Source organism: Caretta caretta, chromosome 1, assembly GCF_965140235.1.
Source record: "Caretta caretta isolate rCarCar2 chromosome 1, rCarCar1.hap1, whole genome shotgun sequence".
Classification (NCBI taxonomy): domain Eukaryota; kingdom Metazoa; phylum Chordata; order Testudines; family Cheloniidae; genus Caretta; species Caretta caretta.
In genome coordinates this window covers 221,019,702-221,037,474 of record NC_134206.1, presented here as the reverse complement: position 1 = coordinate 221,037,474, position 17,773 = coordinate 221,019,702, and the positions used below count along the sequence as shown (strand labels likewise).

Genomic DNA, 17,773 nt, shown 5'->3' with positions numbered 1-17,773 from the left:
AGCTCTACCGGTAAAATAACATACAATTCCATGTTCCTGTAACGTTATCTACAAGAACAAAGCTTGAGTTCAAATGTTTTCAATGCTTTTCAGGTTTCTAATAGGCCTTGTGAACGTTAGATATTGAATATAAAAGATTTTAGGATACTAGCCAGTTCTCTCTGTCTAACATATTCACCTGTAAAAAGAAAAGGAGTACTTGTGGCACCTTAGAGACTAACCAATTTATTTGAGCATGAGCTTTCGTGAGCTACAGCTCACTTCAAATAAATTGGTTAGTCTCTAAGGTGCCACAAGTACTCCTTTTCTTTTTGCGAATACAGACTAACACGGCTGTTACTCTGAAATATTCACCTGTGTTTCCTCTCTGCAGAGGCGTGACCCTGGCTATCTTGTACTGTAAAAGCGCGGACTTCCGTTCCTTCTGACATCCATCACTGCAAGTGGGTCATCTGGGTTGACCACATCATTTGGATTGATTCTCATGGGTTCTCTAGGCAGGTGAGCAAAGTGAGTCTGCAAAGTCTGAGGTCCTGTGTCAAAGGCCTCTCCCCGAGGGATCAAAATCTGGAGAGGATCAATGTCTGCATTTCTAGTGTGCCTGTGGGGTTCAGGTGTATTGAATCGGATCAGAGGGATTTCATTTCTCCTGGGCAAAAACTGGGAGTACGGCGGTGGATTCATACCAGGGAAGAAAGCTTGTTTAGCCCTGCCCAGGCTGACCAGAAAGTTGTACTTGGGAGATTGGTACACATCGTATCCATTTTCTAGTGTTCTTTGTTTAAACATGCAGTCTTCTTGACTGAAGTAATGCTTGGGAAACAAAAATAGAACAATCATTAACAGACGGATTTAATTGTTAATAAGTGTCAATACAAAATGCAAAGGCGATGGGCCAGATCCTGCAACAATTGGTCATGGGAGTCGTCCCACTGGCTTGAACCGGCTGTTTTGTGTGAGAAAGGAGTACAGGATTGGACCTTTCAGTTTGGACAAGGGCCTTAGGGAGAGCTGTGCAAATAACTGATTGTCCAGTTTGATGGCTAAATTAAAAAGTCAGAGAAAATATGATATGGGGTCAACCCAAAACACATTTTTTTTTCAAGTTTTTCGGTGAACCGAAGAGTTTTTAAAAATTGTTTTTGTGTTTTTAACCTTTTTTTAAAAAAATAAAACCAGTAAAATTCAAAACGAACAGGGTGCTTCAAATTTAAACATGAAATTTAGAAACTGTCAAAATCAAACATTTTGATTTAAAAAAAAAATCCCACCTCCCCCTCCAATAAACCCCCCCAAAAAACAATTTGACCTGAATTCATAAAACATTTGGGTCAATTGAATCTGCACCTTTTTATCCAAAACAAATAAATAAAAAAATTGCGCCTAGCGCTATGCTTAAGGCCCTATCCTGCAAGATGTGGAGGGCCAGCTGTTAAGTTTTGGACAGCTCGCACTGGCTCTCGTGGGAGCTGACGTGCTTGGTGCCTTCTAGGATGTGCTCAGTGCATTGCAAGATCCGACCCTTATCTGTCACCAGTCTCTGATTGAGACTAGGTAACAACGTAGTTTTATTTGAATAAAGATCTTTGCTGAAACCTTCTCAGGAACTCTGAGATATAGGGGGGAAGTCAGATGAACGTTTTACCATCTTTATGAAGGTTCTCATGTCGGAGCCACTTCCCAGCCTTGACTGCAAACAGCAAATTCCGGCCGATCACTATTGACTTAATTCTGACCTTGCTTACTCCACTGTAACACCCGTGGCTTTTGTGGAGATCTCACTTGCACCGTGTAGTAGAGTGAAGCTCAGTATAACTGACTAAAAGGAACAAGGGCCAGGTCCTTAACTGCTGTATATCTGCAGAGCTCCATTGACTTGAGGTATGCAACTTTATACCAGGTTTCTGAGGAGCTGGCCCTATAATCATAAGAGACCTGCTCTGCATTTCACTTTAGTCTTAGTAAAGTTAGGAGCACTCACCGATCCAAAGATATTTCCTTTAACGTCCATACATAGGTAGCGCCCGCTCTTTACACCGGTTATCACCACATAGCCAGCATCCTCAGATTTGATCATTAGGGCACCTGTTTAGAAAAATGAAGGTGTCTTAAATGGGGCATAGGTGATCCTTTTAGTATTAATTTATCTGACAGTTTCTTTGCATCCACTTCTTGTGTTTGGAGTTTAACTACAGTTTTGCGAAGTATCCTCTTAATCTTTAAAAATTTAAGCCCAATACACAGAGCATTTTCCATAGTTTTGTTTTGGCTTTACCTTTGTAAATATTTCTTGAACCCTTTTTCTGAGCAAATTCCAAATTGGATTCCGGCTGTTTAGTATTTACCCTTAGTGGGAGATCCACTCTCTCTCTCTCTGGGGCATGCACCATGCTTTTATGCCATGATAACAAGGAAAGTGTAGTGGCAATGAGATCCATTTGGCTGAATGCACACAACACAGCTGCAAAGGTAATTTGTACATCTTGCATTTCACCCCAGGGGAAATCATTATATCTTAATGATACTGCAGCATCTTGAATATTTACTGTCACTTTCCATTCTGCTCACCTCCTTGCTACAGGTGAATTTTGTTATCAAAAGATTAACAAAGTGTGTAATCTTATTGGGGCTTATTCTCCACTTGGTCACACAGGTATTATGGCCATGTAACTAACTGAAGTTTATGGAATAATATCAATATAAAACTGGCATAACAGAGAGGAGATGCAGGCCCTTTTGTGTCTGCTTTAATCAACAAGTCCTAACTGAGTTAAAAACACACAATCATTCTGCTTCCTGGTTTGATCAAAACAGTCATAATTTATGCAACAGTACTTTTTATATAAACAGAAAACAAATTTTTCTCTTTCTTACCCATCCCCCCGACCCGCCCTGTCCATAGGAAGATTTTCATTCTTGATGAGTAGAATTGCAATGAGTTAATAATATGTTAAACAATCTTCAATATTCCTAGCAGATCAGAGTTTGTTTTGAAATGGGCAAAGCACTTTTAAAATAGCATTAAAGACACCTGAATAAAGTGCTTTGGTTTCTACAAGCTATGGTGTTAGGGTTAACCTTTCAACAACCAAAGAAGTGTACCTATATTGTGGAAGAAAAATGGATCTCCTTGTGCCAAATTGTGAACCTTTTAGTCCCACCAGACAGCATTGAACTCAATGAGCCAAACTCAAATGACTTAACTGCTCACCAATCACCATCTGACCATTTTCAGATTCCCATTATTTAATTTGCAGTTGCATGTGCAACTACCCATTTTATATGCAAAAGTGTGCTTTACACACACACACACACACACAGATTAGATGCCCACTTCTAAAACTTGTCTCTTGAGCAAATTTTCAGAGAAAGGAACCACAGATGCCCTTGCAAATGTGCAGTTAGGCAGGCAGTTGCATAGATGCAATTCTCCTTCTGTGTCCACCAATGCAGGTTTTGTGGGCACAACCAGTTTGCATCCATTCACTCATTGTGCTTTTCTTTGAAAAATATGGTCCTTAGAGGCATAAGTGGCTTCACTGAACATGCCACCGTCTGACTTAAATTTGGATTCCTCCAAAATAAATTAAGGATATATCTTGGAGAGAAGATGCTGCTGATGGTTTTTGACTGCAGAGCGCTACAGGTACTAGGACCGGTAGTACATTATTACTATTTAAATGATCCCATAGTTTACATTTTTTTAAACAACTTTAACTTTTGTTAAACAAAGATTTTAACTGAATTTGATTTGTCACTTGGGGGCAATGCAACCATTTCATTAATCCTTGCTATCACTGTCTGAATACACCTCCAGCATATGGTCTTAATATTAACTCAGTGTACTTTCAGTCTCCTGTTGCTAGTTATTGGTTTCCCCATTTAACCCGAGTTAGGTTTTTTCCATAGACCCTGTACAATAAAAAGTCTTGAGCTCTTTCCCCTGTTTGGAAGGAGGCTGCGTGACTAGTACACTACTTACTGTAAATGGATTGGTGAGGTGTGCCATCAACATAACCATCGGGGTTGATTTGCAGATGGAAGCTGTTCTTCTCAGTAAATGTGTACAGGTGCAACAGGCTATCTGTGTTTCCCCAGCTGGGATTCAGCAGTGGAGAGAAGTTGGGAAAGGCAACAATAGCCTTGAAGCTGCATAGCACAAACAGCATGAAGTCCAGGCGGCTGCACTGACAGGGCTGTGACATGGTGCTCCTTCCTTAGTGGCTGGTGCAGTTATCTGAAACTTGATACTTTCTCACTCCTCCTGTGTGTGTCTCTCTTTGCCGTCTCTGTGTATATTTGGAGTATGAATCCTCAGATGGGTTCCCTACTTTTTGCAGCGGCTTATAAAGGACAGCTGAATGACATCACACAGGAAAAACTTGTCCACATCCTTGGTTTTGTCAAAGCAACATTTTTAGGAGTGTCGTGAGACCTCAAAGACCCAGGGAAAAGGAATGCACGTAGGATCTCTGGAGGGAATGTAAAGTTTCTAAAGACAGCTCTCAAAAACTAATCATGCCTTCAAATGTCATCTGCAAAACTCTGACATCTGAAAGCTTTCCACTCCCCTACCAATAAATAATAATAATAATAAAAAAAACAGCCCATTGTACTGTACAGAAATTGTTTTGGGGAAAATCCATTAGATTTTAATTTGAAAATTTTGACTTTTTCCTCCAGATTTATTTTTCCTGAGTTTCTGAATTAGGGCCTGATCCTATAAAAGTGCAGAGTACCTCCCTAGAGGGGCTAAGGGCCTTCAGCTTCCATTCAAGTCAAAGGAAGTCAAGGGCACTCTGCATTTCTGTAGGATCAGACCCATAATTTGTGTCCAATGCATTAAAAGCCTATTTTGCAAATGCATGATTTTCCTTTCATGTTGGTGTAACTCCATTAAAGTCGCACACTGATGTAACTGCACTAAGGGTGGAGGGGGGGGGGTAGCAAATCAAGCCCGGTGATACTAGCTCTCCTTTTTATTTTTTCCTGTTTGAGTTCTTCATTTTGAGTCACTTAAATGATTTGCTTTCAAAGTGGTTAAGTAGCTGGACACTTTTTATAAAACTATTGGAGAGAATCTCTGGTAGTCCATTCCTGCTCAGTGCATCTAGGTAGCACTCACTTCACAGATTCTAGGTCTACTAACCAGAATAACCTTTGTGAATCTGAAATATTTAACCTGTGAGCATTTTGTAGTACTGTAAATATAGCAAGCATGTTCTAAAGGACATGTAAAGGATGCCGTCAATGTAAAACTTAGTATATGAAAAAAGAAATAAAAGTAGAGCTATGAGAAATTTTTTGACTGAAATGTTTTTCAGTCAAAAATGCAGTCAGTGATGAACATATGGCAAATTCCTGTGATTATTTTGCCACATAGTTTCAAAACCAGACAATTTTAAAATTTAAATATTATTTTGACATTTTGAAACAAAATGTTTCAATTTACTTGTTTGAAATGACTTTTCATTTCCAAATTCCTTTAATTTTTTGTTAATTTTTTTAAAAAATGTTTGAAATAAAAACAGAACGCTTGTTTTGTATAAATGGTCCATTCAACCCAAAATGACAATTGTGTTTGACTTTTAAAAATTACCAACAAACCTAAAAAATCTATTATTCACCCAGCTCTGATTAAAAATAATTTCAGACGTGACAAATGCTGCTCAGCTGTCTTGCCAGTTTTTGTGGTTTTAGTAAAAATTTCTTATTTAAAAAGAAACAGGACATTTTTCTGTTTTCTCTTGCTGTTTGAAAATCCCACACAAACAGGGTAGGAGAAACTGACTGTGAATCTCTGAAACTGGACTATGCAAACATTGCTTCCAAATACACAAAATAAACTGAAGAATTAATGAAAAATAGATTAATTTATTTCACTTATAGAAATCAGAGATTTTACTTTTAACAATAGTAGGCACAATATTTTCAGAAAAAAAAAACAGTATTAAATTGACAGTATACCTTTAAATGTGATGCACCAAATTCTTAATTTCCTTAAGGAAATCTGGAGTAGTGCCATCAAAGTAAGGAGATTAATCCTAGATTTATACCAGTGTAACTAACAATAAAATCTGACCTGTTGTTTTTCTGTTCAATAATTGTTTGAATTAGCACAACTGTGCCAAATTCTGCTCTGTTACACCTGTGTAAATCTAGACTGACATCACTGGATACACAGCTGTGTAAATGAGAGCAAAACGTGGCCTAAAGGACAAGAACCTAAATTGGTGTAAACCAGCAATGCTTCAGTGCCATCAGTGGAGCTGGACTGGTTTATACCACGTGAAGATCTAGCTCATAGAAGTTTATACTAGAAAGTGGTATGGTATAATGACGGTAAGGATTTATATTCTCTCTCTAACTACATTTTTAACTAAATCATTTTAATTAAAGCTATATTAAAGGGATTTATCCATTTTTAGAGCTGTACAGTGAGAAAAAAAATGTCAACTCCCTTATTTCAGTCGGATATTCGGAACATAAAAATTATCGTACATGATCCAGCCCATGGTATATCTAGTCCAGACTGCTATTTGGGGGAGGATATAGCACCAGAAGCTTCAGAGGAAAATGCAAGAAACTCTGTAATAAGCAAATGTGGGATAGTCTATGCCCTGGAAAATTTTCTCCTAACCCGTACTAATTAGAGATTGACTCATATCCCAAAGCATGAAAATTTATAACCTTCATAAAACTTTTTTCAGTATCTACTACATATTCTTGGTATCCACTTAAACATCCACCTAAGTCTCTCTTGGTATATAAGCTTTAATTCAAATGAAATTTCGTTTTTTTAAGACACTCTGTCCATGCGCCATCTCAGTGAATATCACCAGATATCCCATTCTCTCGGTGCTTAACCCTTGCCATTTTAGAAAGGTTCCCATAGGGTCAGGTCTGTCCCTGATTTTGCTTAGCTGTGTTTGTTTAAGCTCCAAGGCTAAAGCAAATTTGTTTAAAGTCTCTTCTGTCATATTGTTTGTGTGGATTTTGCTTTTTAAAGCAAATTTTTTTGTTTTAAAAACTGGAGTGTAAGTTTGGAGTGCTTTTTTTAAAAAACAGTTTATTCTTTCTTTTGTTTCTTCCAGCATGAACCATTTGTTACTTTGTATGTTGGTAATTTACTTGCTTGTCCAACACGTTGAACTTTGGTACTTTAGGTTTCAGAGGGGTAGCCGTGTTAGTCTCTATCATCAGTTTCTATGACTATTTGAATGCTCTAGATAGTTTTGGTGTGTTTGACAGAGGTGAGAAAGAAAGAAAGAAATGAATCACCACAGTGTGTAGAGCTTGAGCTATAGAGTCTTGTAAAGGGAAAGGGATAGATGTTGATGGTTTTTTGGGAAGAAAAAAAAATTAACTGAGTTTGAGAACAAAAAATTTCAACAGCTTCTTAATTTCAGTATCATTGTTATATTTATCTGGATTAAGGTAGCATTTAGAGGCCCCAGCTGAGATCTAGGCCCTGTTGTGCTAGGCACTGTGCACAGACACAGTAAGGAATAGTCCCTTCCTTGAGGAGCATACAGTCTAAATAGACAAGAGAGACAAAAGTATTATTATCACTGTTTTGCAGATGGGGAGCTAAGGCACAAAGAGATTAAATGACTTGCCCAAGGTCACCCAGGAAGTCTGTAACAAAGACTGGAATTGAACCAAGATCCTCTGAGACCCAGGCTAGTGTCTTAAGCACAGGGTCATGTTTCCTCTATTGTTTTGTGATTAGTCCAATAAGAGGGCTGTCCTAATATATTGCTAGTTAATTTAACTATTTACTAGAATAACAAAATTACAACTTTTAAAAAAAATTCTTTTTCCTATTTCCTTATCTTTTCTTTTTTCCCAGTTGTCATGTGAGTACCTAGAAGGCTCTGGTAGCTTTCAGTAAGAAGAGGGGTATTTAAGGTTGTGGTTCTCCTTTGATTCAATAGAAACTATTTTATAGGTTGGTTGGTTGGTTGTTTTTTGCAGTCTTTGTTCCTCTGCCTGACTTTCACTTCTATTTTTTCTTGGATTTAAACTGCTGGGTTAGTTAAGAGGGAAAAGAAAAACAGTAGCACAAAATATAGGCAAGAATTGAGGTTAGACTTGAGTGGCTATTTCCTTGTTTCCTTCACCTACCTGATGGGGTAGAATGTACTAAAGTGCGGCTTTCCTTAAAAATCACAGTAATGTGGCATACAGGAGTTCCTGGCTATCCTATGATGCTAGGATGTACTTTTATCAAGAGTTGTCCTCCTTCGTTGTTTTGCTAAAGGCTGGGACCAACCTGGAAACTTCTCGTTGAGGCCCTCTTAGAATGACTCGAGGGCCTATGTCTATTTAATATCTCCTCTTCTTGAAGCCTCAAGGCGAAGTAACTTCTAATCCTTACAAATTATCTAGGATAGGCCAGTAGACAATGCTCCTTCTTGTACTTAACTTCAAGGGCCAGTAACTCCATTAGGTGATTGGTGGAGGCACCAAAATGAATACAGATGGTGTTCCTAGTAATAAAGAAAAGGAGGACTTGTGGCACCTTAGAGACTAACCAATTTATCTGAGCATAAGCTTTCGTGAGCTACAGCTCACTTCATCGGATGCATCCGATGAAGTGAGCTGTAGCTCACGAAAGCTTATGCTCAGATAAATTGGTTAGTCTCTAAGGTGCCACAAGTACTCCTTTTCTTTTTGTGAATACAGACTAACACGGCTATTACTCTGAAACCTAGTAATAAAGATGTCAACTACTCAAAGGTACTCAAGAGACGGGGGTGTTTGAAGAAGATGCCTCTAACAGCAAGCTGGGGGTCCCCAAAAGAGAACCATGACGATACAGCTAGAGAAGAAAGGGATTCAAGAGAGGAATGACGGCTTTCAAATTCACAAACAGAAGGCGGCTGAAGAAAATGACACTGAGGGCAATATGATGTCTTCCCTTACTTTATAAAAAAAAACCCTACAACATTAGACCCAATTTAGTACTGGAATAAACAGGCGGGACTTCCACTGAAGTATATAGGAGCTTTATCCACGTACATCAGGCTGAACTGGGCTGGCTGACTTTGTTGGTAGCAATGACAATTATATAAAGTTATATAAAAGCTACCCTGAGCTGCCACTCACTGCTGGCTGCGCTACCCTAGCTACACTACTAAGTTTAGCACGCTCGCTCGATGGCGCTCGCCCCCAGCTCCAAGTGTAGGCATGCCCTGAGTGGTCTGAGAAACGTCATTCTCATGGCGTTTACGAACTAGCAGGAGGCAGAGCCTGCTACTCTGGAGCCTGTTACTCTTCAATATTGCAGATGAAAGAGGCAAAGAATAAACATTCAAATATAAGGGGGAAAAACCCTTTATTGAAACTTTACTTACCCTACACATCTAAAATTTCCTACTCACTATTAGGCTCCTTGTTACAAAAGTACATTATGTAGAATTGTTAGGATGAAGAGACCCGTCAGCTCCACAAACTCCATTCTGCTGTTGGCAGATGAACACAGTTTTTATATCACCTTACCTTAGCCAGCTGCTCTATATCTCAATCACTTTCTAGGAGAAGAAACCCATCTTTATGTCCACTCTAACCTTTGTCTGCTTCCTCAAGTGGCACATGCAATGGAGCTTTCCTCTCTGAAAGATGACCACGTCTTCTCCTAGGTCCCTGAGTGACCTTTACTTTCATTATGTGATCAGATCGCTGCCTCACTTTCCCTTTCTCTGATATTTTCCATCCATGTTTGTGAGTCTTTGTATTTTTTCTTTAGCTTTTGCTAGTATTTGCAGCCATCTTAAGGTAGATCATCTGCAAAGTCATACTGTGCCATTTACTCCATCTTGTAACTCATTAATGAAGATCTTAAATAAGAATGGACCCAATACTGATCCTGGGCATCTTCCTCCTAAATAGGCACAAACCCCTAACAGTCTCTTGCCCATCATTTGCTGTCTTTCAGCCAAGTAACAGTACGTAGGGCAGGGCCGCTCCAAGCCGTTAAATTAAAATTTTCAAGTAAGATTTTGCAAGCAACAGTATTTTTCTTAGGTGTTTTTGAAGGGGGTGGAGTTGAGGGACAGAGTGGTCAGAGACGGGATTATTATTGTTCTTATGGCAGCCTGCTATTACTGCTGTATTGTTAAGGGCAGCTTTTTATTATTTAACATTCATGTTGTGATAGTGCCTAGAAGCCAACCAGGACAGTACCCTATTGTGCTAGGTGCTGTCCAAACTTTTAATTGTATGTTTATTACTGTAGAGTGTCTAAAGTTAATGTTTGATTACTAAAAATGCCAATCAACAAATCAGTACTATAGTCCGATAGTGCTACATGAACATAAGGTTCTCCGAGTGTTCCCATTATAAGCCCCTGTTTTCAGTTTCTTATAACTTTGCCAAACTTTAACTGTTCAGACTGAAACTGCCCATGGCAGGTATCTGCCATGGGTTGAATTTTTATGGAAAGTTTCTGCACAATGAGAATGAATTAGAGTTGTGTAGTGAAGAAGACTGTCTATGGGACTGCTTCTTTATTTGTTGCAGAAGCTGGAGGGTGCCTCGTGAATGAGATGGGATTGCAGAAAGAGAAAAGATGGCTGCATGGTTAAGTCAGTTGAATGCTACCCTGGAGAATTGTATTCTATCCTTGCTGTTGCCACAGAGTTCCTAAGTAATGCTGGGAAAGTCACTTAAACCAAACTTTTCACGGGAAGTCACTAGTTGTATGTTCCTCATTTTTTCAGTGTCCACTAATGAGACTCTGATATTTCATTTGCAAAAGTGCTGAGCACTTGCAACTGAAGTCAATGGGAGCTGTGCTTTGAACACAAGAAGAGCTATATAATGCTAACTATTCTGAAAACCAGAGCCTAGATATTTCAAATTGGACCCTCAAAATTGGTGAGCACTTTCTACCTTAATCTTTCTATGCCCCAATTCCCCAGCTGTAAAATGGGGATAACACCCACTTATCTCAGTGAAGATAGTTGTTTGTGAAACACTTAGATACTATAGTGATGAGCGCTGCAGAAAAGCCCACAAGGAAGTTAATAATTCTGTATTCTAAGCAAGGTTTAAAGAGTGTGCAGTAAATAAGGCCTATGGACACACACTGAGCAATGAGGAGAAAACAAAATATTGAATAGCTACTCAGTAAGTGAGCACCAGCATCCTGTGCACTAAATGAGGCAGGAGTCCTGGGGAGAAAACAATGTTGTCATGCAAAATTAAAGACTGTATCATAATGCGCATTCACAAGGGTGAATTTAGATTGAACAGACATCTTTCATCTGGCATTTTCTAACTTTTGAATGCTTGGATTTGCAATCTTAATGTTCTTTTAATGTAGTTTTTTGTAAGCAATAGATAGTTTTAAATTACTTTCTCACTTGTTACCTGCCAGAACCTCAGTTTGTGGTTTCTCCTTTACGTGCTTGCTGCCACCACCAGTGTCAGCAGCTCCCTTCTATCATTGTTAGTAACTTCAATCAACTGTGTCAGGAGCAACCCTGAACTCAGGTCTTGGAAGATTAAAACGTCTCTTGTGCTTTTTTACAGACAACTATAAGAAGCTGCAATTTGTCCTGTCTGCCTTGGTCTGTGGACATAACAGATTGATTAAAGTGAGCACAAGAACATCTCTTTAGCATATATAATAGATCATCTTCCAGAAATCTGTCTGTAAGTAAAACTATACTTGCATATTCAGGAAATGTTGATTACCTTTGAAAGTTTAAAAGCACCTGTCCTGTTGTTGTTTAATGAGAAACAAAGGCCATAGTGCAAAGCAGCGTGTGGCACTCCCTGGGCAGTGTGGTGAGTGTGCTGAGCTATATCTGTAAAATGGGTGTAGCATGTGCTCTCCCAAGTGCTTTCCTCGCTGGGAGGCAGAGGGATGGAGCCATGGGCATTGCATCAGTGGCGGTGCGCATTACGTTTTTGCCTGTGCCCTTGTTTTCTGGGAACAGCATTATCTGCACCCCCTTGGCGGGGAAGGGGCACCCTCTTCACATATATGCTCTCAAGCTCATATATATAAGAAGTAGCCATAGTAGAGCCCATGCGCTGTTGCTGATTTGGGATCATCTCAGAAAAGCGTGTGCTTAAAAGTCCTTTTTAATAATCCCCACTGCACTGGGTGTCTTCCGAGAGTTCAGAGACTACAGCCTTTTTTTTTTTTTTTTAAATTTTAAATCTTCCTCCCTCCCCCTCCTATAGAATGTTTATAATAGCTGCCTCTGGGGAGCTCATGTGTTAGATGGTGGAAATAGAAGGGTTAGGTGTTTCTGTAGCATTTATTCCAGGAATAATGACACGCCAGCTCAACACTATTGTGTGCACACATATACTCTCTTGCCACAGATTTTAGCCAAAGTGTTGTTAAACACATCCTGTACTGACCTTATTTGGATGACCCATCTTTGTCACACAGCCCACGACTAAAGCAAACATCCTGGCTAGGCTCCCCTACGTGAAGCAAATCAAGTAAGCACAGCCCACTAAGCTTAGGATGGCAGCATGTACCAGTAATTTCTGTGATGTGGGTGCCAAAGGCATTATCTTGAATCTTAGTTCCCCCCTTTTCCTTTGACCATGGACTTGTAACCACAGTGAAAGTCTTGGAATGCAATTTTTAGCTTCAAAAATTATAAATCAGCAGGGTGAGTAAGGTCATATGGACAGTTCACTTTGCTGGGAAAAGGCAACTTGACACGTTTTGCCTGCACACTGCAGGATGTGTAGGCTTCCTGAGCATTATTCGTCTTTTCTTTTAATGTCAAGGGGTCAGCGTCAGCGGGAGCGGTTGAATGAACTTTCTGTTCTGCCTGGTTGTTTCTAAGGCAAAACTTTTCACCAGTGGTTTTAAAACCCATGCACTTTCACAATTCCACAAAAAAAGGACCACCACCAGCCATGTACTGGATGAGAGGGGAAATAGATAACAAATCAACCAGCCCTTACGGTAAATCCCTCAATCACATATTTGTGACGCAGTGGTGTGTTGTGCTGACCAGTTGTCAGGAAGCGCCTTGGTCCTGCTCCTGCTGCAATCATTAACAAAACTCCTATGTGATTTCAGTGGGAGCTGGATCAGGTCCTAAAACAGTAATACCAAAGTGTTTAGACTAGACGGGGGTCGATATTTGGATGCCTAACTTTAAGTAGCCTGAATTTTCACACATGCTGAGCTATCTGCAGCTCCCATTGTCTTGAGACTCAGTATCTTATGGCAGTGAGTTTCATGGCTAAATGATATCTTGTTTTTTATTCCCCCCCCTTTAAGTTTTAAACGTGTTGCTGTTTAATGTCATTGGGTGTCCTCTTGTTCTTGCTGAGAAGGTAAATGGTGTCATGACTGACCTTCTTTATCCCATTCACTATTTTTCTATAAATCTATTATGTCTCCTTTTAATTTTTCTCCTTTCTAAACTAAAACAGTTCCAATTAATTCAATTTCTCATACAGAAATCTCTCCATGTCACTAATAATTTTCATTGCACGTCTCTGGATTGCTCCTATTCCTGCTAAGATTCAGGTCTGGATGCCCCCTAGCTCATTGCTTCATTGCAGCCCTGATTTGTACTTAGAGTGACCGGATAGAAAGTGTGAAATATTGGGACAGGGGTGAGGGATAATAGGCGCCTATATAAGAAAAAGCCCTGAATATTGGGACTGTCCCTATAAAACTGGGACATCTGGTCATTCTATTTGTACTACAAAGAAATAGAAACATTAAAATGAAAGGCTATAAAGAACTAGAGAATGAGGCCATCCATTGTCTCATTGTAGAACACGATTCATCCTTCTGCCTCCCAGATCTCCATTCTGTTCCTACATTCACTTATACTGCGTCAGTAGCTTCAACTCTCTTGCTTGGTTGATGATTCCTAATGCCAGTCATTGAACTGAACTAGCTGAATAAATGGAAAGAAAGAAAATATTCCCTCTGCACTTGCAGAAGGGGCTACTGCTGTCAAAAGCTGGCTCATCACTTCAACAAAGTGCTCAGCTTGACTTCCACCAGTTCAGTGGTCATTCTCTAAAACTTGGCAGCAAACATACTGCTTAATAATTTTTGTTTTTAATTTAAGTGATTGTAACCCATTAAAAATTACCTTAACATGGTTGTCAATTTCAAACATAATTTTAAATAGTTTCATTTTTAAAAATAATCCTGTATTTAATACAAAAAAAATCAGATTTTCTTTTTATTTTTTGAAAACATCAATTTTTATCCACTCTGACTGTAGGAGACAGAGGAATTTATAGGATACTTATAGGTATTTAGGGCTGTCAAGCGATTAAAAAAATTAGGCACAATTAATTGCGGTATGTTTGCTGCCAAGTTTTAGAGAATGACCACTGAACTGGTGGAAGTCAAGCTGAGCACTTTGTTGAAGTGATAAGCCAGCTTTTGACAGCAGTAGCCCCTTCTGCAAGTGCAGAGGGAATATTTTCTTACTTTCCATTTATTCAGCTAGTTCAGTTCAATGACTGGCATTAGGAATCATCAACCAAGCAAGAGAGTTGAAGCTGCTGGTGCAGTATAAGTGAATGTAGGAACAGAATTGAAAAATACTATTTCTTTTGTTTTTTACAGTGCAAATATCAGTAATCAAAAATAAAGATAAAGTGAGCACTGTATTCTGTGTTGTAATTGAAATCAATATATTTGAAAATTAGAAAACATCCAAAAATATTTAAATAGTATTTTTCAATTCACCGAATACAAGTACTGTAGTGCAATCTCTTTATCATGAAAGTTGAACTTACAAATGTAGAATTATGTACAAAAATTAACTGCATCCAAAAATAAAACAAGACTGAATAGACTTGTAGGCTCTAAAGTATGACATTATTTCTTGTTCAGCCAATTGCTCAGACAAACAAGTTTGTTGACATGTGCAGGAGACAATGCTGCCCGCTTCTTGTTCACAATGTCACCTGAAAGTGAGAACAGGTGTTGGCATGACACTGTTGCAGCTGGCGTTGAAAGATATTTATGTGCCAGGTGCATTAAAGATTCATATGTCAACCACCATTCCAGGGGACATGCATCCATGCTGATGACGGGTTCTGCTCGATAACAATCCAAAGCAGTGCAGACCGATGCATGTTCATTTTCATCATCTAAGTCAGATGCCACCAGCAGAAGGTTGATTTTCTTTTTTGGTGGCTCAGGTACTGTAGTTTCTGCATCAGAGTGTTGCTCTTTTAAGACTTCTGAAAGCATGCTCTACACCCTGTCCCTCTCAGATTTTGGAAGGCACTTCAGATTCTTAAAGTTGGGTCGAGTGCTGTCGCTATCTTAAGAAATCTCACATTGGTACCTTCTTTGTATTTTGTCAGATCTGCAGTGAAAGTGTTCTTAAAATGAACAACATGCTCAGTCATCATCCGCGACTGCTACAACATGAAATATATGACAGAATGCAGGTGAAACACAGAGCAGGAGACATACAATTCTCCCCCAAGGAGTTCGGTCACAAATTTAAATAACACATTTTTTTTAACGAGCGTCATCAGCATGGAAGCACGTCCTCTGGAATGGTGGCCGAAGCATGAAGGGACATACAAATGTTTGGCATATCTGGCATGTAAATACCTTGCAATGCCAGCTACAAAAGTCCTATGCAAAGGCCTGTTTTTACTTTATGGGGATATTGCAAATAAGAAGTGGGCAACATTATCTCCCATAAATGTAAATAAACTTGTTTGTTTTAGTGATTGGCTGAACAAGAAGTAGGACTGAGTGGACTTGTAGGCTCTAATGTTTTGCATTGTTTTGTTTTTGAGTGCAGTTATGTAACAAAAAAAAATCTACATTTGTAAATTGCACTTTCACGATAAAGAGATTGCACTACAGTACTTCTGAGGTGAATTGAAAAATACTGTTTATCATTTTATAGTGCAAATATTTGAAATAAAAATTATATAAAGTGAGCACTGTACACTTTGTATTCTTTGTTGTAATTGAGATCAATATATTTGAAAATGTAGAAAAACAACCAAAAATATTCAATAAATTTCAATCGGTATTCTATTTTTTAATAGTGAGATTAAAATTGCAATTAATCGTGATTAATTTTTTGAGTTAATCTTGTGAGTTAACTGTGATTAATCGACAGCCCTAGGTTGTATTTTTAAGGCACCTAACAATCGTAAATAAGTGCTGATATGATGAGCTCCTTTAAAACATTGCCATTCTTCTTTTTACAATTAAGACATTTATAATATTCTCTATATCATATATAGAGAATGCCACAAGTACTGTAAATATCTTTCATAATGATAAAAATGTAAAATGGCAACTTTAAGGGTGCCTACTGTATAAGATACAGGTAATGTCACTTAATTTCTCTTACTGCATTTCAGAGCATGATCAAACCCCTAAAGCTTAGCCTCTCGGCTCTGCCAGTTCCTTTAATTTAATAGGTTCTCCTTCTCCTATACTGGCTAGTGCTCAGGCTTGGAAATAGCTGTATTTAGCCTGAGTGAGTTATTCAGGCTTAAAGGAAACTTTTGTTGTTTAATAGTTTTATCACCTTGTTTAATGTTTTACCAAGGCCAATGAACTGAATTCAGACTCCCAGATGGAACCATTAGTAAAGCAGCAGAGATGCTAGATTTTGGGAGAACTTTTTCTCATGCATTTCACCACCTGTGAAGAATGGAAATTGGCTTTATGATATTAGAAATATTTTGCTTTCTCAACTTTTATTATTCATTTCAGTAAAGATTGGCTTTTAGATATAGAATTTTTCACACCACTGCTTTTCTGCTCCTACACATCCTGCTATATGCTATACTGGCTCTGTTACACTGGACAGTGGCAGACTTCAGAACTGAAGTGAATTTAGAACTGAAGTGACAGAAGGAGTACGAGTTAGCATAGCAGGACCAAATGTTGGAAGAGAGAGGGTCAAGAGAGGTGCCCATTTTTATGGAACTGGGTCCAAGTCAACAAGGCACAGAATGGGCAAGGGATGGCAAATGAAAAGGAGAAAGTATGTGTGGGATGTGATGGGGGAAGTGGTGTGGAGAAGATACTGTTGTGAATTAGGATCATCGTAGGGTGAAATAGGAAAGCAAAGGCTTCACACCTAGCTAGGAAAAGACTGGAAGGAGAAGCCAAGATAGGTGGATGGAGAAGAGTATGGAAGAGGTATCTAAGAGCTTTGCAAAAGAGTGAAAAGTAGGAATTAGACATTGCATTGCAGAGGGAGTCCCTGTAAAATATCTGAAGAGGCGTATGGTGGCAAATATGGAAATGGGACATGTTTCTACTGTTTCACAAAAGGCACTAATTTGTGCACATTAGGGGCCATAACTGGTCTGTATAACAAGAGGAATGGTATATATTTTAACTGGATAAACTTACTTAAAGGCAGTGGAAAAGAGCACTGTAGGTGTCAACATAAGGGGCTGAGGAGGAAGGACCAGCAAATCAAAGATTGAAAGAGCAAATCAGTCCGGGGATCCAGTTGGTTGAAGGAGCAGAAATATAGTAACTTTGTCCACTGAGTTACTTTTAGAAAGTGTTGAGGGAGCATGGCTGGTTTAGGCATGAGCAGGAAAGGAGAGGGAATGGCTTCTGTCCAGATCAAGATCTTAGCCATGGATTCATATTGGAGTCTGGCCGAAGCAATGAAAGGAGAGGCAGGAAGTCATCAACATGCACACGAAAGTCCCTATTGAGGATGGCCTCCCAATGGGAGACCATTTAGTGGTGGGAAGGATGAACTGCACTCAGTGAGGGGGTGATGAAACACCATAGAGAGCTTGAGATTGC

The 17,773-nt window shown here is 39.0% G+C and overlaps 1 protein-coding gene across 1 annotated transcript; it reads right to left on the bottom strand.

Annotated features, from left to right (window-relative positions):
• Positions 1-245: 245 nt before the first annotated feature.
• Positions 246-4,303, bottom strand: FGF23 (fibroblast growth factor 23). Its single transcript, XM_048836081.2, has 3 exons — positions 3,983-4,303; positions 1,982-2,085; positions 246-813 (listed from the first exon to the last, which is right to left on the bottom strand). Exons 1-3 carry the CDS (start codon positions 4,203-4,205, stop codon positions 388-390), a joined length of 753 nt encoding a protein of 250 aa, XP_048692038.1. The 5' UTR covers positions 4,206-4,303; the 3' UTR covers positions 246-387.
• Between the last annotated feature and the right edge of the window lie 13,470 nt (positions 4,304-17,773).